Source organism: Mercenaria mercenaria, chromosome 12 (genome assembly GCF_021730395.1).
Source record: "Mercenaria mercenaria strain notata chromosome 12, MADL_Memer_1, whole genome shotgun sequence".
NCBI lineage: Eukaryota > Metazoa > Mollusca > Bivalvia > Venerida > Veneridae > Mercenaria > Mercenaria mercenaria.
The window spans coordinates 29,370,385-29,395,964 of NC_069372.1; the positions used below are offsets into that span (position 1 = coordinate 29,370,385).

The following is a 25,580-nucleotide window of genomic DNA, read 5'->3' on the forward strand; positions in this document are numbered from 1 at the left end:
TTATGGAACCTGTGCAATGTAGGTCAGTTTATCACAGTGAATAAGTGTGTGAAGTTTCAATCCATTCCCAGAAGTGGTTGCTGAGATACCAGCTTACATACAAAAACTTAACCAAATCGGGGACGCGGACGCCAACGCATGGACGAGTCCAATAGCTCTACTATTCTATGAATAGTCGAGCTAAAAATGTCTTAGCTGTTTCTTCACATGTGCCATTTACGATCTATCATAAATAACGTTTGTTATACGTTTTTTTTTTGAAAATGTCACGAGTGTGTTATTATTACGCATCACCATTTCCTCTGCAAATGGTCTCGATGACAATTGGTAAAACAAACTTCAACTTTCTTCGTATGTTGGTCAATGTTTGGGTCGCTCGAAACCATGGATAACTCGAGCATTTTGCACATCCCCTTGCGAGCTCGAGCGAGCGGTGTTACATGTATATTACATTGTTAGGCGGTTGTGTGATTACTTATGCTTTGACTTACATCTATTTGTTAATAAAAGCTAGAGTAAATTGCTGTTGTCTAATTAAAAACGTTATGTTTTAAGAGTTACGAGCTTGATATCACTATTTAGACCATTTATTATTAGAATAAAATAAAAAAGACACAGGACTGCTCTTGCTCATCACACAAATAAGTTTGAGCTGTGCAATGCCGCCACACTTTTTTTGACCATGTCATGTTTGAATGTCTATAACTCGTTGAATATTGCGTTTTGTCGTTTAAAACTTGGACAATATTCAGAGCAAACATTATTTTACAGGTTGATGTTAATACAATAGCCCTATTTTGAAAAGTGAATTAAATATACCGCGTTAAACTTTCATTTCCACAGTTTTTCAACAAAATCACACTTTTAACTCGCCATAACTTACTAAATATAGGTTATTTTTAAACGGGAAGCCCATGACATGTTCTTCGTTCATGCTACTTTTTACAGAAACAAAAATCTTTAACATATTTTGCACCAACCGATTCTTGGATGGAGAATACTTACCCCAATGCAGATGCCGGCAAAAATATCAGTAAACTGTTTTGTCCGCCACGAACTGTTTTGCTCGGAACCGGTTAACGGGTGTGGTATGGAAAACTATTGATGTTTCCAATACAGACTTGTGTGCCCGGACGGATGGGGGTTTGTTATGGTACAGATGTGTCGCTGAATCCCCCCTTTTCAGACTAGCTATGCATGAATGGCCCCTCTTTGTATCAAATCAAATTATACAAAGTCTAGTTTAAAAGTTACTTGAGTGTCACTTAGGTAAATTTGATAATAAAATTCAAATATGCATGTTATGTGAAATTGCTGATTTATTTTCAATTTAAAAGCATATTAAGGGAGGTAAAACACCATGATTTATTTCCCTTGGGAAAAGATGTTTTCAATAAGAATACCATCTCAAAATTCTAACATTGAAGTTGAGGGTGCCGCTGCCGACAGAAAATTTATAAACAAGAGTGCCAGAATGTCACAATATACGCCCGTCACAGCAAATTCTTTACTCTAGCACCTGTATTTGCAAATGGAATTTTAATTTTGTGGTTGTTCAGTAATCATTGTAAGTCTTTTGTTTTTCAAAGTCCACAAAAAAACACCTTACTAGGTAGAGATACCTTAAAATACACCTAAAATTTGAAAGTAACATCTATGTTGTACCACAGAAAAGTGGTCTTATTTTTTCCCTACGGTCAATTATGTGATGTCGTCTTTGAAAACCGGTCCAGATGCGGCATGACGTAATATCGAGAAACGATGTTTAAAGCTGCGCCAAGTTTACGCGCGCAGCTTTCTTACACATGTTTTAACTAGAGCTATCACTAAAGGGGATGAATGTACCCCCAGCATGCACTGACACAGTACATTGCAATTTGACGCACACAAGACTGTATAATTATGTGGACTGTATGTATATAGACTGTATGTATACAGTATAGTAACAAAAAACAAAGTCCCATAACTATGCAGAATATTTATCTAAAAGAATGTAGCATGCACCATGCACAACTAGGGTTGGTACTGATCACTTGTGTGAAGTTTCATTAAATTGTGTGTAAGGGTTTGGTAGATTAGGCACGCACAAGATTGCATGTGCAGACTGTATGTACATAGTATGTTAACAAGAAACAAAGCCCCATAACTCTTCAATTTTTGTCGCTGAAAGAACCTAACAAGCCCCATGCACAACTACTGTTGTTACTGATCACTTGTGTGAAGTTTCATTAAATTGTGTCAAGGGGATGAGGAGAGATGGTGCGCACAAGATTGTGTCTATGTATATAGTATAGTAACAAAAAAACAAAGTCCCATAACTCTGCAAATTTTTTTTCTGAAAGAACCTAACATGCCCCATGCACAACTACTGTTGTTACTGATCACTTGTGTGAAGTTTCATTAAATTGTGTCAAGGGGATGAGGAGAGATGGTGCGCACAAGATTGTGTCTATGTATATAGTATAGTAACAAAAAAACAAAGTCCCATAACTCTGCAAAAAAAATTTCTAAAAGAACCTAACATGCCCCATGCACAACTACTGTTGGTACTGATCACTTGTGTGAAGTTTCATTAAATTGTGTCAAGGGGATGAGGAGAGATGGTGCGCACAAGATTGTGTCTATGTATATAGTATAGTAACAAAAAAACAAAGTCCCATAACTCTGCAAATTTTTTTTCTAAAAGAACCTACCATGCCCTATGCACAACTTCTGTTGGTACTGATCACTTGTGTGAAGTTTCATTAAATTCTGTCAAGGGGATAAGGAGAGATGGTGCGCACAAGATTGCGTCTATGGACAGACGGCCAGACGACAGACGGACAGACAGACAGACAACCTGAAACCAGTATACCCCCCCTTACAACTTTGTTGTCGGGGGGTACAATTAGCAAAAGTTTGACCGTTAAAGTACAACTGCTTGTTACATGACTGATAACAGCCTACTAGAGAAAGAATATTTAGACATCAGACCTGTAAAATTAATAGTGGTATTACGCCTGAGGCAAAATATTTCGTTCAAAATCAGTTGTTTCCCCTTAGCTATGTTTCCGGTTTCGGATTTTACCAGAGGAAGCATGTGAAGTTTACTTTTGTTTAACTACCTTTTGTTCAACAATGCAGGGATCTGAGACTTGTAATACTGTTTACTAATTTGGCAAGTACCGTTTATAAACAGTTGTTAATGTAGATTCTCTAATATATTTGAAACTTTCACGAAATAAGTCTGCCTTTTACCCGGAAGTGAATCCAAAACATACTGAGGGAAATTTATGAAATTTATCTTGTGGCCACTAAGCACAGATGATTTCATTATGCCTGTGTATTTAATATAAAATGGCCAGTTGGGTTATCACAAATATTATTGAAAGCAGGCAGCTTCTTACTCAAGGTGACCAAGATTCATCAAATTATTGCATTGTCCATAGTAAGCATTAGTGTGGAAAAATACAATATACATGTAGCTATGATAATTAATAAATTTGATCAAAGAAGTATAAAATTATTTTTATAGCTCTTTGATTTGATGCAGACTTATAGATGCCTGCCTATGTCACATCATTTCGAGAAAAGTCCCCTCTCACAGTAGTAGCCGAGGTATTTTAAAAGGAAATATGTAGATGTCCGGTAACTGGATGCCTACCCTGCATTCTAGCTATCCGGCAACAAGACAACTACTAGCCTCTCCGCGAATGTTTTTCTAGCTGTTCGGCAATCTTTTTATATATGAATACTGTAATGAATAAATTTATTGTATCATATTTTTTTTTGGCACAGGTTTGAATATTCACCAGTAAGGCTTATTCAGACAATATTTTAAAATTCATTACCGGACGGCGGACGCCTAGAAAACCCCTATAGGATAGGATAGGCTAGCCATCCTGTTACCGGTTGGCTAGAACACTGGCTAGGTTTCTGGTTACCGGATGTCTACACTTCCATTTATAAAATGGTAACTGTTTTTGCTGTGGGTCTCATAAGTCATGTTATTTCTGTCTGGTGACTACTTTCTTTCCATTATTGTTGATTCAGAATGTTTTGTAACAGGATGATTGTATATGGATAGTAGGAATTTATGCTATATAATGAAAATCTTTTTATTTTTGAAAATTTTGAGCCTTGCTGTGTGTAAAACAATTTATGATCCTTTAGAAAATATATTCATAGTATAATAACTTTTAAAGTATTTTGTGGTAAGTTAATGAAACCTTTCACAATCACATTATTAATTTAGTATTCAGTTTTTGATTTTTAGTGATGTTTACAGTACATGTAATGTATCTTCTTTCAGATAATTTTCCTTGTTCCTTTGATGGTTCATTCCACTACAACTGGTTCATATACCCTACAACAGCAAGGAAATTGGTCTGTTTACTTTAAGATCTCAAGAAAGTGTAACATATTTTGGATGTGCTTTGAGGAATTAGGTAAGTAACATGCAACTAATGGCTCCTATTATAATTTTAATGCAATATATTATTTATTTATACCTCTGTCTAGGTTTTGTTGGAGCCAATACAAAATAAGTCTACTTCTACACTAATGATTTGTACAATGTATGTACATGTACTATGACTATTGAATGGCTTAAACTGACAAAACTGGCATTATTGAAATTTAATTTCAACAATCCGGTTTTGAGGAGGAATAGTTGGTGTAAAGTCTTCATTACATTGGCTATTAGCCTGAGAAAAGTCTGTGGCACTCAATAAGTACATGGATAATTTGAATGCTTAACACTACATGTACATGTGTATAAGTTGATATCTCATTAAGTTGTAGAAAAGTTCTAAATAATAGGAATTTTAATTAACAAGAGCACCGCCTTGCGGGTGCTGACGTTCATCTGATTTTTTTTTGTGTAATAGAAATATTGTCCTACCCATGATTTTCTAAGTCTAAAAAGGGCCATCATTCTTGCAAAAAGCAGGATAGAGTTACGTTTCTTGATGTTCAGTGTCCACTTATGATGGTGAAAAACTGTTGCAAGTTTTAAAGCAATAGCTTTGATAGTTTATGAGAAAAGTTGACTTAAACATAATACTCAACCAAGAAAATTATTTTCTAAGTCCAAAAGGGGCAATAATTATTGCAAAAAGCAGGATGGAGTTATGTTGCTTGCTGTACAGGGTCAGCTTATGATGGTCAACAAGTGATGCAAGTTTCAAAGCAATAGCTTTGATAGTTTAAGAGAAAAAGTTGACCTAAACATAAAACTTAACCAAGAAATCTGATATTTTCTAAGTCCAAAAGGGGCCATAAATCTTGCAAAAAGCAGGATGGAGTTATGTTTCTTGCTGTACAGGGTCAACTTATGATGGTGAACAAGTGTTGCAAGTTTTAAAGCAATAGCTTTGATAGTTTAGGATAAAAGCTGACCTAAACATAAAACTTAACCAAGAAAACTGATTTTCTAAGTCCAAAAGGGGCAATAAATCTTGCAAAAAGCGAGATGGAGTTATGTTTCTTGATGTACAGGGTCTGCTTATGATGGTGAACAAGTATTCCAAGTTTCAAAGCAATAGCTTTGATAGTTTAGGAGAAAAGTTGACCTAAACATAAAACTTAACCAAGAAATCTGATATTTTCTAAGTACAAAAGGGGCCATAAATTTTGCAAAAAGCAAGATGGAGTTATGTTTCTTGCTATACAGGGTCAGCTTATGATGGTGAACAAGTATTCCAAGTTTCAAAGCAATAGCTTTGATAGTTTAGGAGAAAAGCTGACCTAAACATAAAACTTAACCAGGCAACGCCGACGCCAACAACCGCTCAAGTGATGACAATAACTCATCATTTTTTTTCAAAAAATCAGATGAGCTAATAATTTGAAATAAATCAGTTAATTGTAATTTAGTTTAATTGTAATGTGATTATTTTCAAATTTAATTAGCCCATTTTTGACTTAGAAATTGTGATGTGATTGAATTTTTTTACCAGTTTTATTGCACTAAGAATATGGATTAAAATGAAGACTGTAAAGGTTCCTGAGATACATGAAGATAGCAGATACTTTTACCAAAGACTTTTAAATCTTTTTTTCAGGAAGGCAAGTGTTTCCTCTTGTTTATGAAAGCAACTCAGTTGGTGAAGAGGCAGACAACTTGTGAGCATGGTACATCACCACCTGAATTGGTATTCCATTTTGACAATGCTGCTAGCTAGAATAGAAGTAACATCTTGCTGTGGTATGGTCTGTGGAGAGTTTTACTAGGTAACAACCATTTTTGATAGCTGTTAAAACAGTGTATACTTTTAACCCTTAGGCTGCATGAGGCAGCTATGTCTGCCTTTGCAACCAGTGCAGATCAAGATCAACCTGCACATCTGTGCAGTCTGATCATGATTTGCAGTGTTTGATATTTAGTCAGCAAATTTTCTATGAGAACCCCCTATAAGCTATAAATGGTATTGTCTCTACTTATAGATGGAGTAGTCCATTTTACAAATTTAGCAGGTTAAGGGTTAGCACAATAAATGCAAAAAATGTCTTTTAAAACATCCTATTTGCAGTAATCAAAATCTACAAACAAACTACATTTTATATACTGACAGCACGCTGTTGTCAATCTGTTTGTCAATATTTTAGAGCATTAGTTGTAAGGATCATCTATTATCAAATAGTGATAACTGCTTTTATTAAATAAAGCGATTCCCAGGTTAATTATTTTAAATAAAATGTTTTACTTATTTGTTACAGGATATCACAGATCGATTGAATATTCAACCACGATCACAGACCACGCAAAGTTTGAATCTGACTTGCACTTCTGAATTTAGAAGAAGGAGGAGGGTGAATGCTGAGATTTTTAATAATACATGATATTGCTGACACAGTGTGTCAGTCATCAAAGAAAGGTCATAACATTGCACAGTTGGTCAACAATGATTTAAATCCTGTCACATTCTACCAGTGGAGAAATATCTTATCACAATATTTTAAACTTTTGAAGAAGATAACCAAGTATTACCACGTTTATCATGTCTGCAGAAACACCTGGATTGTTAGTGTTAAAAGTGACAGTCCAGTTGAGACAGTTAACTTACTAAAATATACCCCCACCTCCCCCCTGCCAAACGAATATTATTGATATGGAATGACACAAGTCTGACAATGGTACCTGTATGAACTCATAAGAGAATAGTATTCATCTGAAAAGTCAAAGGATTCTGTTTGTCCCAAACCACTTGAACTGAAAACTGGAATTGTGACTGACGAGGATTTTTCTGAGAACTGAAATAAGGAAGTGAATGTAAAAGATAGAAATTGTTGTTGAATTCAAACGTTTTAATACACAACACTTTAGCCTGTTTTGCTGTTAAGATTAAACATCAAGTAAAGGTTGTAGTTTCAGTTACCTACATTAAAGTATTGACTGGAAATAAATATTTACTTTTCACCAGAGCTTGTAGCAGTGTAACCTTCATCAAAAGTTAAGCTGATGTGTTAATTATTAAAGTATTTTTAGAAAAAAGAATTTAGTATGTATGTTGCCATGGTAACATAATTCAAATAATATTTCATTGAAATTATGGATTTGTATTTCAATAAGGGATCTACAGTATATATTGTAATGGTAAAAGAAAGTTCACTTTCTTCAGTATTGTCAGTTATAACTAGCCAGTGAAAAAACAGATTATGAGGAAAGGGATGACTGAAATGTTTATTCTTACGATAACTACTTTTGTTACAGAACATGACTTTTTAAAAGTTTTTATGTGAAATTTTCAGATTTCTTTCCTGAATACTTATACTTTCAAATATTTAACTTATTAGAAATACTTTTTTAAAATAAGCTCTTGTTTTTAAGTATTATTGTAGGAAAAGGGAATTTAAAGCATATGTCGCCATGGTAACACAATTTTCTTAGAAAATATGGAAATTTTTTAATTAGCTGTACTTTCTAGTATTCTACTTTAAAATAAGCATAAACAATAAAAAAAATCAATAGTAATATATGTTTCATTTATTTCAAAATAGTCATGTATTACCAGCAGGTAAAAGGCAAGTTATGAAGAAACAATGACAGAAGTGTCTTATTCTTATAGTTATTACTCATGTTACAAACACTGTCATAAAACAAAACGTTTAAATTTTTTAACATGGAATTTTGAGATACTTTTGAATACATACCACTTTATAATATTCAAGTTATCTGAAACACTTTTTCCAAATTTAGCTCTTTTTTAAAGTATTATTGTAGAAAACAGAGTCGAATGCATATGTTGCCATGGTAACATAATTTAATAATGTTTTTATAGAAAATGTGAAGGACTTTAGCCAGCTAGATGTTTGCACTTTAAGTGAATATCTAAATATTCTTTGTAAAAGAAGATTCATTTATTTAAAAATAGCCAGTGATTACCAATAAGTGAAAACACAAACTGAAGAAAAAACGACTGAAATAGTTTATTCTTGTGGTTATTATCCATGTTATGAAATCTGTCATAAAACCAAATATTTTATATCTTTTCATATAAAGTTTTCAAGTTTTACTTTTGAATACATATACTTCTAAATATTCAACTTATAAGAAACATTATTTTAAATTAAACTTTTATTTTTAAGTACTATTGTAGAAAAAGCAATTTATTGCATATGTTGCCATGGTAACGCAATTTGAATAATGTTTTCATAGAAAATATGAAAGGTTTAAATTAGCTGTATTTTTCTGTTTTAAGTAAGCATCACAAAAACAAAATTTCATAGTAATAGAAGTTTTTTTTTCCAAAGTAGTCATTTATTATCAGCATGTAAACCACAAGTTATGAAGAAACAATGACAAATCTATCTTATTCTTATGGTTATTACCAATGTTACAAAAACTGTCATAAAACCAAACATTCCTAATATTTTCATGGGAAATTTTCATTTATTTTTGTAAATACATATGCCTTAAAATATTTTACTTTTTAAAATCCTTATTCCAAGCGAACATGTTTTTTTTAAAGTTTTATCATAGAAAAGGGATTTTAATATATTTGTTGCCATGGTAACACAATTTTAGAAATATTTTTATAGAAATTGTTGTAGATTTTAATTGATTATCATTTTGTGTATTAAGAAGGGATCTTACTTATATCATGCAATTGTAACAAAAGATAAATTTATTTCAGAATTGTTAGGCATTACCAGTATGTGAGAAATAAACTAGAAAGAAAGGATAACTGAAATGTACAGTTTTTATTTTTAATATCTATGTTATAAAATTTGCCATAAAATTGACAATTTTGAAGATTTTCATCTGAAATTTTCAGGATTTATTTCTGAATGATATACTTTCTAAATATGCAAAAACCTGAAAATGTCAAAATTCCTCATCTGGACCCATTTTCTCAGTCATGCTCACATATAAGTTATTTATAGTAACAACTAAGGGAAGTTAAAAAAAAAAATCCAAAAACAAATTGTAAGTCCACATAAAAATCTTTACCAGGTAGAGATTGGTCAAAATACACCTCATAATTGGATGTAGCATGCATGTTGTACTACAGAAAAGTGGTCTCGATTTTTCCCTACGACTAGTAATGAAAAAGTTACAATATAAGCTATTTACAGTAACAACAAAGGGAAGTAATTCTAAAGAAGGGAACTGCGCATGACACTTCGTCTCATGACGGTGTATAATTGTTACATCAAAATCCCTCCATGCATGAAGAAGAAATGCTTCAGACAAAGTCATTCTTGTATCTGACCTTTGACCTCTAAGTGTGACCTTGACCTTAGACCTAGGGACCTGGTTCTTGCGCATGACACTCCGTCTCGTGGTGGTGAACATTTGTGCCAAGTTATATCAAAATCCCTCCATGCATGAAGAAGATATGCTCCGGACAAAGTTTTCTTTCTTGTATCCTTTGACCTCTAAGTGTGACCTTGACCTTAGACCTAGGGATCTGGTTCTTGCGCATGACACTCCGTCTCATGATGATGAACAATTGAGCCAACTTTCATCAAAATCCCTCCATGCATGAAGAAGATATGCTCCGGACAAAGTCATTCTTGAATTTGACCTTTGACCTCTAAGTGTGACCTTGACCTTAGACCTAGTTCTTGCGCATGACACTCCGTCTCATGATGGTGAACAACTGTGCCAAGTTTCATCAAAATCCCTCCATGCATGTAGAAGATATGCTCCAGACAAAGTCTGTGGACGCCGCCCGCCAGGGGCGTTCCTATAATACGTCCCGTTTTTCAAACGGGCGTATAAAAAATTACAATCTAAGTTATTTACAGTAACAACTAAGGGAAGTTAATCTTTAAAAAAAAAAAAAAATCCCCCCCCAAAACGCCCCACCCCCCAAAAAAATTGCAAGTCCACACAAAAATCCTTACCAGGTAGAGATAGGTCAAAATACACCTCAGAATTGGATGTAACATGCATGTTGTACTACAGAAAAGTGGTCTCGATTTTTCCCTACGACTAGTAATGAAAAAGTTACAATACAAGTTATTTATAGTAACAACAAAGGGAAGTAATTCTAAAGAAGGGACCTGCGCAAGACACTTCGTCTCATGATGGTGTACAATTGTGCCAAGTTACATCAAAATCCCTCCATGCATGAAGAAGAAATGCTTTGGACAAAGTCATTCTTGTATCTGACCTTTGGCCTCTAAGTGTGACCTTGACCTTAGACCTAGGGACCTGTTTCTTGCGCAAGACACTCCATCTCGTGGTGGTGAACATTTGTGCCAAGTTATATCAAAATCTCTCCATGCATGAAGAAGAAATGCTCCGGACAAAGTTTTCATTCTTGTATCCTTTGACCTCTAAGCGTGACCTTGACCTTAGACCCAGGGACCTGGTTCTTGTGCAAGACACTCCGTCTCATGATGGTGAACAATTGTGCCAAGTTAAATCAAAATCCCTCCATGCATGAAGAAGATATGCTCCGGACAAAGTCATTCTTGAATTTGACCTTTGATCTCTAAGCGTGAACTTGACCTTAGACCAAGGGACCTGGCTCTTGCGCAAGACACTCCGTCTCATGATGGTGAACAACTGTGCCAAATTTCATCAAAATCCCTCTATTCATGAAGAAGATATGCATATTCTTAGTCGAAAAGGGGCCATAATTCAGTCAAAATGCTTGATAGAGTTGCCTCCTCCTTTTTATAGACTGGGGTCATGATGGTAAACAACTATGCAAAATATCAAAGCAATATCACAATGGACTGAAAATATTTGGGGTGGTACGCAAACTTTAACATTTATTCTAAGTCGAAAAGGGGCCATAATTCAGTCAAAACGCTTGATAGAGTTGCCTCCTCCTTTTTACAGACTGGGGTCATGATGGTAAACAAGTATGCAAAATATCAAAGCAATATCTCAATGGACTTTGAAAATATTTGGGGTGGTACGCAAACTTTAACATTTATTCTAAGTCAAAAAGGGGCCATAATTCAATCAAAATGCTTGATAGAGTTGCCTCCTCCTTTTTACAGACTGAGGTCATGACGGTAAACAAGTATGCAAAATATGAAAGCAATATCTCAATGGACTTTGAAAATATTTGGGGTGGTACGCAAACTTTAACATTTGTGTGACGCTCACGCTATCGCTCGTGCACACGCTAACGCTCACGCCGATGCTGGGGCGAGTAAGATAGCTCCCCTATTCTTCGAACAGTCGAGCTAACAAGAGCTGTCAGTGGACAGCGCGCTTGACTATTCTCAGTGCTTGATAGTATAATATAAGCTATGAGCAAAACTTTAACATTACAATAAGCATATTCTAGGTCAAAAAGGGGCCATAATTCAGTCAAAATGCTTGATAGAGTTGCCTCCTCCTTTTTACAGACTGGGGTCATGATGGGAAACAAGTAAGCAAAATATCAAAGCAATATCTCAATGGACTTTAATAATATTTGGGGTGGTACACAAACTTTAACATTTATTCTAAGTAGAAAAGGGACCATAATTCAGTCAAAATGCTTGATAGAGTTGTCTCCTCCTTTTTACAGACTGGGGTCATGATGGTAAACAAGTAAGCAAAATATCAAAGCAATATCTCAATGGACTTTGAAAATATTTGGGGTAGTACGCAAACTTTAACATTTATTCTAAGTCGAAAAGGGGCCATAATTCAGTCAAAATGCTTGATAGAGTTGCCTCCTCCTTTTTACAGACTGAGGTCATGATGGTTAACAAGTATGCAAAATATGAAAGCAATATCTCAATGGACTTTGAAAATATTTGGGGTGGTACGCAAACTTTAACATTTGTGTGACGCTCATGCTATCGCTCATGCACATGCTAACGCTCACGCCGATGCTGGGGCGAGTAAGATAGCTCCCCTATTCTTCGAACAGTCGAGCTAACAAGAGCTGTCAGTGGACAGCGTGCTTGACTATTCTCAGTGCTTGATAGTATAATATAAGCTATGAGTAAAACTTTAACATACAATAAGCATATTCTAGGTCGAAAAGGGGCCATAATTCAGTCAAAATGCTTGGTAGAGTTGCCTCCTCCTTTTTACAGACTGGGGTCATGATGGGAAACAAGTAAGCAAAATATCAAAGCAATATCTCAATGGACTTTAATAATATTTGGGGTGGTATGCAAACTTAAACATTTATTCTAAGTAGAAAAGGGACCATAATTCAGTCAAAATGCTTGATAGAGTTGCCTCCTCCTTTTTACAGACTGGGGTCATGATGGTAAACAAGTAAGCAAAATATCAAAGCAATATCTCAATGGACTTTGAAAATATTTGGGGGAGTACGCAAACTTTAACATTTATTCTAAGTTGAAAAGGGACCATAATTCAGTCAAAATGCTTGATAGAGTTGCCTCCTCCTTTTTACAGACTGGGGTCATGATGGTAAACAAGTATGCAAAATATCAAAGCAATATCTCAATGGACTTTGAAATTATTTGGGGTGGTACGCAAACTTAACATTTATTCTAAGTCGAAAAAGGGGCCATAATTCAGTCAAAATGCTTGATAGAGTTGCCTCCTCCTTTTTACAGACTGGGGTCATGATGGTAAACAAGTATGCAAAATATGAAAAGCAATATCTCAATGGACTTTGAAAATATTTGGGGTGGTACGCAAACTTTAACATTAAATTACAATAAGCATATTCTAAGTCGAAAAGGGGTCATAATTCAGTCAAAATGCTTGACAGAGTTGCCTCCTCCTTTTTACAGACTGGGGTCATGATGGTAAACAAGTATGCAAAATATGAAAGCAATATCTCAATGGACTTTGAAAATATTTGGGGTGGTACACAAACTTTAACATTTGTGTCACGCTTGAACGCTAATGCTCACGCCGGGGCGAGTAGGATAGCTCCCCTATTCTTCGAATAGTCGAGCTAAAAAGCACTGTTGACATTTGACCTCTAATTGTGACCTTGACCTTTGAGCCAGGGGTCCAGGTTTTGCGCATGACATGTCGTCTCATCATGGGGAACATTTGTGCCAAGTAATATTAAAATCCCTTAATACATAGTTATGGACCGGACACGAATGACAGGCGGACGGAAAAGTGCATTCCTATAGTCCCCGAAACTGGTTTTCAACCAGTAGGGGACTAATAATCACAAGGAGTAATATAATGACAATGAACAAACATTTTATGTATAACTTACCTGGTTGTGGCTGTCCCATACCTGGCCCGCTCATTGCCATTGACTGAAGGGCATTGATAGGGTCCTGAATAGCCCCCATCTGTCCCGACATCCCTGCCCCACTCATCTGTTGCTGTTGCATGGGTCCACCCATGATGCCCTGAGGAAGTGCCTGCTTATCTCGTCTCTGACTATCTGAAAGATGTATTGCTTTCAAGTAACGTTGTGTATCTTCCAGAAAAGAATCTGGCAAGGGCCAGTGGTTAATATTTGCTCTTAAATTTCAGGACACAAAGCCATGCTTTGAAAGATAAAGCAGAATATGCATGACATATACTTACTGTAATCTTTCACATGGAGAATCAGCCTGGCAACCAAAGCAAGGTACTCATCCTGAAAGTAAACATACACTTGCTCTTTAAACAAATAAATTGATGTTAACCCTGCTAACTTTCTAAAATGGTCTCAGGTCCATCATTCAATACAGGCAGTACCACTTGCTATTCAAAGGGATGTTCACTGTCTTGGGGACAAATAATGAAACATTAACATGGTAGTCCTACATCTCTAACTTCAACTGGGTATTAAATGTGTATCTTGGGGATAAATAATGAAACATTAACATGGTAGTCCTACATCTCTAACTTCAACTGGGTATTAAATGTGTATCTTGGGGATAAATAATGAAACATTAACATGACAGTCTTACATCTCTAACTTAAGGAGGTAGGTTACCTTGTTACCAGGGTAAATTCAAATTAGTTGAACCGCAGTGATGTTTTGTTTTTCGTGTAATTTAATGTTTTAACTGCTACAATTTCAGTTCCGTTTATCTCTGTCCCTTCAAGTACAGTTTTTAATCAGGTTTTAATTACATGACCCTCTTAAGGTATTTTATATAGAAAGAAGAAGGAAAATACGGATATTTAACACTTTTCAGTGTATTTTGGTTTCATTGTTATCCGTAGAAGTCTGCATAATTAATAATTTTACTAGTATGCGCATTAGCTTTCTAATAAAAGCTTAAAATGTATATGTCGCGGGGCTCGTGTTTCCATGGTAACGCATTTTCTCTCATTTTTCAACAATTATGTATGAAAACGGGTTTTTCGACGGCTTCAGTGCCATTCTGTTATTGACCAACATGGAATATTTGGGTAATATGATTAGGCCATACCAAATTGATTTGTCGTTCGTCGGAACTACCGCATCAATGATTTCATTCCCGAGAAAAAGAAAAAAAATTCACCCGCCCGCATGTACATAAAAATCGCCGAAATTTTTTTTTTTTTTCTGATTACGCGGTCCGGAATGATAATGGTAAACAGGTTTTATCGCTGTTTTAATGCGTCAAAGTGATAGTGATCGGAATCCATGCGTTTGTAATGGTAACATGTAGCTGATGACACAAACTCAAAAAGTCAGGAATTATGGTGTTGTTCATCATTTGTTTTAAATCTGGAGTGTCTGTGCTAGTGCCACACATGGCCTTCGATGTGCCGGTAGGTGATGAAGTAGGCACGTTCTACGATTGTTCAAATTATACAGTGAAAAGAACAAAGCCCGACTTGTAAGACGTGCAGGGCCACGGGGATTCAAATTGAAAATATTTGGATTAAACATAGAAATATTGTTCAGATAAAGTTTTCAAACCATTTGTTATCAGTTGTTTAGTTAAATATTTTAGATCTAGAGCCAAAGCCAGTGCTTTCTTGAAAAAAAAGTTTGTTCACAGATCGTCTCGGGCCCAAATCGTTTTGAACGTATCTTCTTTAGTACGGAAGTCAGATATTCTATCAAAATGCATATATTCATTTTTAAAAATGTTTAGCTTTTCAAATAAGTTGTGTAGATATAAAAATAATTTCTGTGGTATTGTAACCCCAATTTTCCCTGTTTGTATATTAATTGGCTATGAATTGATTGAAAGAAAGAATCTGAAAAAACAGACCTTCCCAACTCAAAATTTCTTGGTCAATCAAAGCACAACAAATAACACTTTTAAAGAGTGGCCATATTGGGATCATTTTTTGTCCGTCTGTTATCATTTTTGACTGAAATGAACCTCTACCACAAAACTTAAGCTAACCTTATCTGTTAAGAAATTATTCCAATGGATTCGAGCAATGTTGAAGCATTTGTGTGCCCAACTCTGTTTGGTCTCATTGGTCAAGTGATTTATTACTTTCCCCTCACCTCTACCGTTTGGAGTTTCTTTAGGGGCACAAAGTTGCTCATGTGTCGAAGCCATCTAACTGGGTTTCAGAAGATATGTTATTCCACTTGGGTGCCTGTTTTGTCTTAAATATTCCTCATCTTCTGCCGTTAAATGGGCACGCCTTCAGATTAATGTAGAACAATCAAAATTAAAAATAAGACATTCATCCCTCAGTAATTATAAATACAAAATAAAAACAAAGTGATTCAGTGAGTTTTAGCAAGAATTTATTTGCAAAACCATTCATGTAATCTTTAAAACATACAGAAAAGCTATCTACTGTCTTAGTCACACTGTAAATGTTTAAGTTCTGTGTTATTCTTAAAGAAATGTTAACTTCATGTATAGTCATAACTGCAAAAAAAAAAAAAAAAAAAAAAAAAATTTCCGTTGCTCCATGTAAAAGCTACCCGCCTCTGAAAAAATCAAAATTGAGAAAAAAACAAAAAAAAAAAAAATTTCGCTCGCCCGCTCCCATTTTTTTTGAAAATTTTCCGAAGAACTATTAATCAGTTTGGTATGGCCTTAGCAAAATACCAAGAACTTTACATGGTACTATGTTTTTCTTAAAGTTTAGAGTAACCATGGCAACAGAGATGTTTAAAATAGCTTATATGTTGCTTTTTATCGTAATTTCTCATAAAAAAATATTATATAAAATTATCTTTCTTGTTAATGTAGCTTTAAAACATCTTATTTCTAACGTTAGTAATATTTTCGTATGAATTGCAGTTAATTTAACAAATTTCACAGCTTAAAATACTTACAGCTGTGCCCGTCGTCTGACATTTTTATTGAAAAATCGTTCTGCATGCTGCTATTATTCTCATGGATATTGTTGAAATGAAAATAAAAAGCCGAAGCTGTGTTCCTTAAATGGACCAGTGTCAAAGCTTTTGAATTTTACAATTAGACATATAGGTCACGGGCTTCGTTTCCATGGTAACATCAATTTAATTCAAGACATCACAATTTTATACTGAAATCTGAACAATTTTAGAGCTTAGTTTTAGTATTTAAGTAACAAATTATCAACGGAAACTGGGAAATAGGTATAACAAATCAAACTGCCCAATTTTTATTTGTAAATGACCGTAATAAGTTACCTTTCAGCCAACTATATTCCCAATCACATCAGTTACCATCATCTATTTTCTTACATTCCGCATAACATTTCAATATAATTACATAAAAGAAGCAAAATATTGATCATTTTTCCGAGCAAAATACTAATAAAAAGTATTTCAGCAAATAATGGCTGTTTAAAAATAGTTCAAATAAAGAAAAAGCACAGAATAACGTACTTTCAAAATAAAAGATATTAATTTTGCGCGGTAACTGACACATAACGTCATGACGTCAATGACGTCATTTTAAGGCAACAATGTTTTGAAGCGTTTCTGCGGCAATTCATTCATTATTTCTGCATTATTAAACTATTAAACATAAGATTGGAGGCAGGTTCAAGATTTATTTCCAGAAGAATGGATATACAAACACATTTAGTTTGTCGTAAACGTCGTCGTAAATCGTCACGTTAGCTTCCGGTTGGACATGCGCACTTACAAATATCAAGGTAACCTACCTCCTTAACTTAGGTATTAAATGCGTATAATGAAATATTAACATGGCAATCTTACATATGTAACTTCACTTAGGTATTAATTGCGAATCTTGGGGATAAACAAGTGAATGAAGTATTGCCATGCAATACAAAGTCCCCTACTGGAAGGCACCTAATTTTCTCTACTGCACAGGGGTGTAAAATTCTTTTTCACACCACTCGCCCTGCAGGACTAGTAGCTAGTAAAATCTACTCGCCCTTAGTGGACAGTCACTCACCCTAATAATTGACATGTTTAATACTGTCACGTTTTATGAAAGGAGAATTATGTACAAGCAAATTTCAAACTTAACACATAGCTCGTACACTACGTTTCCTTTTTGATTATCCGTTTTTGTTACTCTTTAAATTTCCTTTTCACACCAGACATTCATTTTTCTTTCACTAATTTGTCATCTCCACCAAGTTGCTTTCCATAATAACTGCATCGATAGTAAAAATAAACACAGTCTAACCCCTGCCGTAGTTTCCCAAAGTGTCAGGAAAGTATTAAACATCAGTTATTTTAATTTTCTCAAGACTTATTTCCTGAAAAAAAATTATTTTGAAAAGTGTCCTAAAAATATGGACACAATAATCATATTCCACCTACCCGTCTTGATACGAAAAAAAAAAAGTTGACCTTAATCGGTAATTATTCTGTTTATAAACTAAGTAATTGGTCTGTTTTCATCATCAATTAACATCCTCTCAAAGAGCTAAAAGAAGTGTGTTGGTATCATGACATCTGAAGTGGAGATCAAAGCGGTATTGTCGCACAAGATTGTCATGGCATTACGTCATATTACAGTTTTCGCGCCATGTGACTATTTGCCCTCAAGGAATATTTTATATAAAATAAAAATACATGCACAAAGATTCATTTAAAACTATTAAAAACCGCAACAACATCATTTCGTTTTATTTTAAAACCACATTTCTATTTACGTCCACGAGACCTTTTTACCAAAAAAAAAAAAAAAAAAAAAAATCGTTTTACTGAATGTATTTAAATTACTGCCGCTTTTTCATTATTTAAGATTTTTTAATTCTGTTCTTTGTTCTTTCTGGTCAAAAGTCCGCATTTTATGCCCATAGTATGTATCACGTATTTTCTCTTAGAAAGAAATCAGTAATTAAGATCGCGCTGTTTGAAATTTAACAAATGATTATATGAAAATTCCACCGTTTTCATACAAATTTGCTTATATTTCCGTCGATATTTTATTGAAATCTTAGTAGATTTCAAATTGTATTACTTCTCAAGCGATGTTGAAAAACTGAAGCGATAATGTTAAAAAATGAATGCACTACGCACGTTTTTTGTGTACGTGTCAATAAACAAAAGTAACGGAGATGTGAATTTGATACTACGATAGGTCGCACGTGCTCTCGGAATGGAAAATTACTGGCATGACGTTTTGATATCTTTACGATTCGCGGGAAAATTCCAGTCAAAGTAGCAACTGAACTATCTCAATGTTTGTTGAGGTTTTTCAAGATGTAATTTCTAAATTTCATTAAAGCTACGACGTAAAAACCACTCGCCCGATCAGTCGAGTATACAGCGAGATCCACTCGTCCTATCCATACTTTAACTCGCCAATGCGAGCGGGCAAGTGGAATTTTACACCCCTGCTGCAGTATAACATAATAAACTGATATCTGTCAATGATGTATAAACAATATTGTACTACATATACAATATGTTATAACAACACACTTGGATTAAAATGTGCATACATAAAAACCCACAGTTGTTTTCATATTGAATTTTTTTGGCTGATTATAAAAATGTTATCATGTAAGTTATTTATAGTAACAACAAAGGGAAATTAATCTTTAAAAAAAAAAAAAAAAAAAAAATCTATTTAATATAAGTCCACAAGAAACTCTTTACCAGGTAGAGATAGGTCAAAATACACCTAATAATTGGATGTAACATGCATGCTGTACCACAGAAAAGTGGTCTCGATTTTTCTCTACCGCCAGTAATAAAAAAGTTACAATAAAATCTATTTATAGTAACAACAAAGGGACGTAATTCTTAAAACAAGGGTGCCTCATGGTGGTGAACATTTGGTTCAAGTTACATCAAAATCCCTCCATGCATGAAGAAGAAATGTTCCATACAAAGTCATTCTTGAATTTGACCTCTAAATATGACCTTGACCTTAGACCTAGGGACCTGGTTTTTGCGCATGACATGTTGTCTCATCCAGGGGAATATTTGTGCCAACTGATATCTAAATCCTGCTTTGCATGACAAAGTTATAGACCGGACAGAAAAAAATCCTCTTGACCTTTGATCTCAAAGTGTGACCTTGACCTTTAAGCTAGGGTACTGGGTATTGCACATGACACGCCGTCTCATCATGGGGAACATTTGTGCCAAGTAATATTGTAATCCCTTGATGGATGACAGAGTTCTGGATCGGACAGGGAAAAAACCTTATTGACCTTTGACCTCCAATTGTGACCTTGATCTTCGAGCTAAGGGTCTGGGCTTTGCGCATGACATGTTGTCTCATCATGGGGAACATTTGTGCCAAGTAATATTAAAATCCCTTCACGGATGGCAGAGTTATGGACGGGACAGGAAAAAAACTCTGTTGACCTTTGACCCCCAATTGTGACCTTGATCTTTGAGCTAGGGGTCCGGGATTTGCGCATCACACGTCGTCTCATCATGGGGAACACTTGTGCTAAGTGATATTAAAATCCCTTAATGAATGTCAGAGTTATGGACCAGACACGAAACAGACCCTGTTCATGCTATGTTAACATTTGACTGCTAAGTGTGACCTTGACCTTTGAGCTAGGGGTCTGAAAGTTGTGCATGACACATCGTCTTATTATGAGGTATATTTGTACAAAGTAATATTAAAATCCCTTCATGGATGGGAGAGTTATGGACCGGACAGAAAAAAAGCCTTGTTGACCTTTGACCTCCAATTGTGACCTTGACCTTTAAGCTAGGGGTCCAGGTTTTGTGCATGACACGTCGTCTCCTCATGGGGAACATTTGTGCCAAGTAATATTAAAATCTCTTCATGGATGGGAGAGTTGTGGACCGGACAGGAAAAAAGCCCTGTTGACCTTTGACCTCCAATTGTGACCTTGACCTTTAAGCTAGGGGTCCGGGATTTGCGCACGACACGTCACCTCATCATGGGGAACATTTGTGCCAAGAAATACTAAAATCTCTACAAGGATGGGAGATTTGTGGACCGGACAGGAAAAAAGCCCTGTTGACCTTTGACCTCCAATTGTGACCTTGACCTTTGAGCTAGGGGTCCGGGTTTTGCGCATGACACGTCGTCTCCTCATGGGGAACATTTGTGCCAAGTAATATTAAAATCCCTTCATGGATGACAGAGTTATGGACCGGACACGAAATTGTGGACGGACAGACGGACGGACGGACAGACGGAATGACAGATGGACGGAAAAGCGCATTCCTACAGTCCCCGAATCTGGTAGGGGTCTAACAAGAGGGCCATGATGGCCCTATATTGCTCACCAGAGTTGATCTGGCCTACTGACCTAGTTTTTGACCCCAAATGACCCAGTTTTGAATTTACCCTAAAGATCATCAAGACAAACATTCTGACCAAGTTTCATATAGATCGAGTCACAACTGTTGCCTTTAAAGTGTTCACAAACTTTTCCTTTCCTTTGACCATGTGACCTAGTTTTTGACCCCAAATGACCCAGATTAAAACTGGACCTAGAGATCAACAGGACAACCATTCTGACTAAAGATTGAGTCAAAATTGTGGCCTCTAGAGAGTTCACAAGCTTTCCTTTGATCTTGCCTACTGACCTAGTTTTTCACCCCACATGATCCAGTTTCGAACTTGACCTGAAGATCATCAAGACAAACATTCTGATAAAGATTCATAAACACTGGGTCACAACTGTGGCCTCTAGAGTGCTCACAAGCTTTTCCTTTGATCTGGCCTACTGACCTACTTTTTGAACCCACATGACCCAGTTTCGAACTTGACCTAGAGATCATCAAGACAAACATTCTGACAAAATTTCAGATAGACCGAGCCAAAACTGTGGCCTCTAGAGTGTTCATAAGCTTCTTCTTTGATCTGGCCTACTGACTTAGTTTTTGAACCACATGGCCCAGATTCAAACTTGACCTAGAGATCATCAACACAAACATTCTGACCAAATTTTTTAAGATTAAGTCACAACTTTGGCCTCTTGAGTGTTCACAAGCTTTTCCTTTGATCTGACCTACTGACCTAGTTTTAAAGCCCATATGACCCAGTTTCGAAATTGACCTAGAAATCATCAAGATAAACATTCTGGCCAAAAATCATAAAGATTGGGTCACAACTGTGTGCTCTAGAGTGTTCACACGCTTTTTCTTTGATTTGACCGGGTGGCCTAGTTTTTGACCCCACATGACCAAAATTCGAACATGACCTATAAATTATCAAGACAAACATTTTGATTAATTCTCATGAGTTTCAAACTTAAATTGTGGTCTCTAGAGTTTTGATAAGATTTTCCTTTGATCTGGCCTACTGACCTAGTTTTTGACCCCACATGACCCAGTTTCAATCTTGACCTAGAGATCATCAAGATTAACATTCTGACCAAGTTTCATAAAGATTGGGTCACAAATATGGCCTCTAGAGTGTTCACAAGGCAAATGTTGACGGACGACGCACGTCAGACGACGGACACCAACGGACACCGGACAATGACCGGTCACAATAGCTCACCTTGAGCACTTTGTGCTCTGGTGAGCTAAAAAGTCTATGGGAGTCCCAGGACAGGGTCTCTTTTAACCTCAGGGGCATAATTTGAACAATTTTGGTAGAAGACTACTAGCCAATGCTACATACTAAATATCAAAAGCCTAGGCCTTGAAGTTTCAGGCAAGAATTTTTTTTAAGTTTCTTGACAAAATGCATCAGAGTTATGGTTCTTGGCATAAACGGTCACATAATGATGATAAACAAGTGTCCAAAGCTTCAAAGCTGTAGCTCTTATATGTTCCTAAACAAAAAATTTAACCAATGCCGACGATCAAGTGACGACAATACTTCTTAGGCTTTTTTTTAACAAGATGGCCCTACGTCACTCACCTGAGAAACACACCATAACAGTGTAAACATGTTTTACCTAGTGATTTCATAGAAACAGATATTCTAACCAATTTTCATTAAGATTGGACCAAAAATGTGGTCTCTTAAGTGTTAACAAGTATTTTCTTCCCTTTGACCTAGTGACCTAGTTTTTAAGCCAAGATGACCTACATTCGAATTTGACCTAGATTTGATCAAGGCAATCATTCTGACCAAATTTAATGAACCTCAATTGAAAAATACAGCCTCTATCACATACAAAACATTTTTTTTTTATTCTAAAAATGCTAATTTCTTTAAGGTCAAGGCCAGTAAAGGGCCAGGACTCATCATTGTAAAATTAGTTTCTAAATCATCCAACAAGGTTCAAAAGAAGAATATCCAACAGTTTTTGAGTTATTACCCATTGCTGACAGAATTTGGATCGCTTAGTTTCACTTCCAACAAGAGATCACAGAGTGATCTTGGCGCCCACCAATGTGCCATTTTTGAGTGTTCCAAATTTCAAGACTTATTGACTAGCTCAAGGTCAAATTTCATTTGTGTACACAACACTGTGCATGTGGTTCAAATTCGAAAGCTGTAGCTTGAGAAATGTGAAAGTAGGTAACTAGATCAATTTCAAGGACAAAGTTCTTTGTACACAAAACTATGCATGTGCATCAAGTTTAAAGGCTGTAGCTTGAAAAATTTGAAAGTAGGTAACTAGGTCAATCTTAAGGTCAAAGTTTAATTCGGTAAACAAAACTATGCAAGTGGTCCAAATTTGAAGGCTGTAGCTTGAGAAATGTGTATGTAGGTCACTAGGTCAAAATCAAGGTCAAATTTTGCTTCAGAACACAAATCTATGCATGTTGTCCAAATTTGAAGCCTGTACCTTCAAAAATGTGAAAGTAGGTCACTAGGTCAATGTCAAGATCAAAGTTTGTTTTGGTACACAATCCTGTGCATATGGTCTAAATTTGAAGCCTGTAGCTACAGAAATGTGAAAGTAGGTCACTAGGTCAATCTTAAGGTCAAAGTTCATTTCAGTACACAAAACCATGCATGTGGTCCAAATTTGAAGGCTGTAGCTTGAGAAAGGTGAAAGTAGGTTACTGGGTCAAAATCAAGGTCAAATTTCATTTCGGAACACAGAACTATGCATGTGGTCCAAATTTAAAATGGGAAAGGTCACTAGGTCAATGTCAAGGTCAAACTTTTTTCGGTACACAAAACAATGCATGTGGTCAAAATTTGAAGGCTGTAGCTTGAGAAAATGTGAAAGTAGGTCACTAGGTAAAAATCAAGGTCAAATTTTATTTCGAAACACAGAACTATGCATATGGGCCAAATTTGACGCCTGTACCTTCAAAAATGTGAAAGTAGGTCACTAGGTCAAAATCAAGGTCAAAGTTTTTTCTGGTGCACAAAACTATGCATGTGGTCCAAATTTAAAGGCTGTAGCTACAGAAATGTGAAAGTAGGTCACTAGGTCAAAATCAAGGTCAACTCATGTCAAGATTCATCTTGCCACTCAAAAATATACATATGGTCCAAATTTGAATGTTGTAGTTATTGACAAGAAGATTTTAAAAGCTTTTCTTTATATAAGTCAATATGAACCATGTGACCCCGGGGCGGGGCCATATTTGACCCTAGGGGGATAATTTGAAAAAAACTTGGTAGAGAACCACTAGATGATGCTACATTACAAATATCAAAGCCCTAGGCTTTGTGGTTTGGACAAGAAGATTTTCAAAGCTTTTCCCTATATAAGTCTATGTAAACCATATGACTCCCAGGGCGGGGCCATATTTGACCCTAGGGGGATAATTTGAACAATCTTAGCAGAAGACCACTAGATAATGTCACATACAAAATATCAAAGCCCTAGGCCCTGTGGTTTTGAACAAGAGGTTTTTCAAAGTTTCCCCTATATAAATCTATATAAACCATGTGACCCTCGGGGCGGGGCCATATTTGACCCCAGGGAAATAATTTGAATCATATTGGTAGAGGACCACTAGATGATGCTTCATATCAAATATCAAAGCCCTAGGCTCTGTGGTTTAGCTTGAGAAAGGTGAAAGTAAGTCACTGGGTCAAAATCAAGGTCAAATTTCATTTCGGAACACAAAACTATGCATGTGGTCCAAATTTAAAATGGGAAAGGTCACTAGGTCAATGTCAAGGTCAAAGTTTTTTTGGTACACAAAACTATGCATGTGGTCAAAATTTGAAGGCTGTAGCTTGAGAAAATGTGAAAGTAGGTCACTAGGTAAAAATCAAGGTCAAATTTTATTTCGAAACACACAACTATGCATATGGGCCAAATTTGACGCCTGTACCTTCAAAAATGTGAAAGTAGGTCACTAGGTCAAAATCAAGGTCAAAGTTTTTTCTGGTGCACAAAACTATGCATGTGGTCCAAATTTGAGGGCTGTAGCTACAGAAATGTGAAAGTAGGTCACTAGGTCAAAATCAAGGTCAACTCATGTCAAGGTTCATCTTGCCACTCAAAAATATACATATGGTCCAAATTTGAATGTTGTAGTTATTGACAAGAAGATTTTAAAAGCTTTTCTTTATATAAGTCAATATGAACCATGTGTCCCCGGGGCGGGGCCATATTTGACCCTAGGGGGATAATTTGAAAAAACTTGGTAGAGAACCACTAGATGATGCTACATTACAAATATCAAAGCCCTCTAGGCTTTGTGGTTTGGACAAGAAGATTTTCAAAGCTTTTCCCTATATAAGTCTATGTAAACCATATGACTCCCAGGGCGGGGCCATATTTGACCCAAGGGGGATAATTTGAACAATCTTAGTAGAAGACCACTAGATGATGTCACATACAAAATATCAAAGCCCTAGGCCCTGTGGTTTTGAACAAGAGGTTTTTCAAAGTTTTCCCTATATAAGTCTATATAAACCATGTGACCCCCGGGGCGGGGCCATATTTGACCCCAGGGAAATAATTTGAATCATACTGGTAGAGGACCACTAGATGATGCTTCATATCAAATATCAAAGCCCTAGGCTCTGTGGTTTTGGACAAGAAGGATTTCAAGGTTTTTCCCTATATAAATCTA

The 25,580-nt window shown here is 35.8% G+C and overlaps 1 protein-coding gene and 1 long non-coding RNA gene across 6 annotated transcripts in view; one reads left to right on the top strand and one right to left on the bottom strand.

Annotated features, from left to right (window-relative positions):
- LOC123534966 (mediator of RNA polymerase II transcription subunit 15-like) overlaps nt 1-25,580 on the bottom strand; it is a 286,252-nt gene that overhangs the window by 222,903 nt on the left and 37,769 nt on the right. For all 5 annotated transcript variants that reach the window (XM_045317469.2, XM_045317467.2, XM_045317468.2 and 2 more), the window contains 2 exons: nt 13,913-13,964; nt 13,593-13,766 (listed from right to left, as the gene is read on the bottom strand). In XM_045317469.2, the coding sequence (XP_045173404.2) occupies nt 13,593-13,766; nt 13,913-13,964 (226 nt within the window). The remainder of the gene's footprint in view (nt 1-13,592; nt 13,767-13,912; nt 13,965-25,580) is intronic.
- LOC128547300 (uncharacterized) lies at nt 2,604-9,167 on the top strand. The gene is made up of 3 exons (XR_008366437.1): nt 2,604-4,427; nt 6,045-6,213; nt 6,700-9,167. It is a non-coding gene; the product is annotated as an uncharacterized LOC128547300 (long non-coding RNA).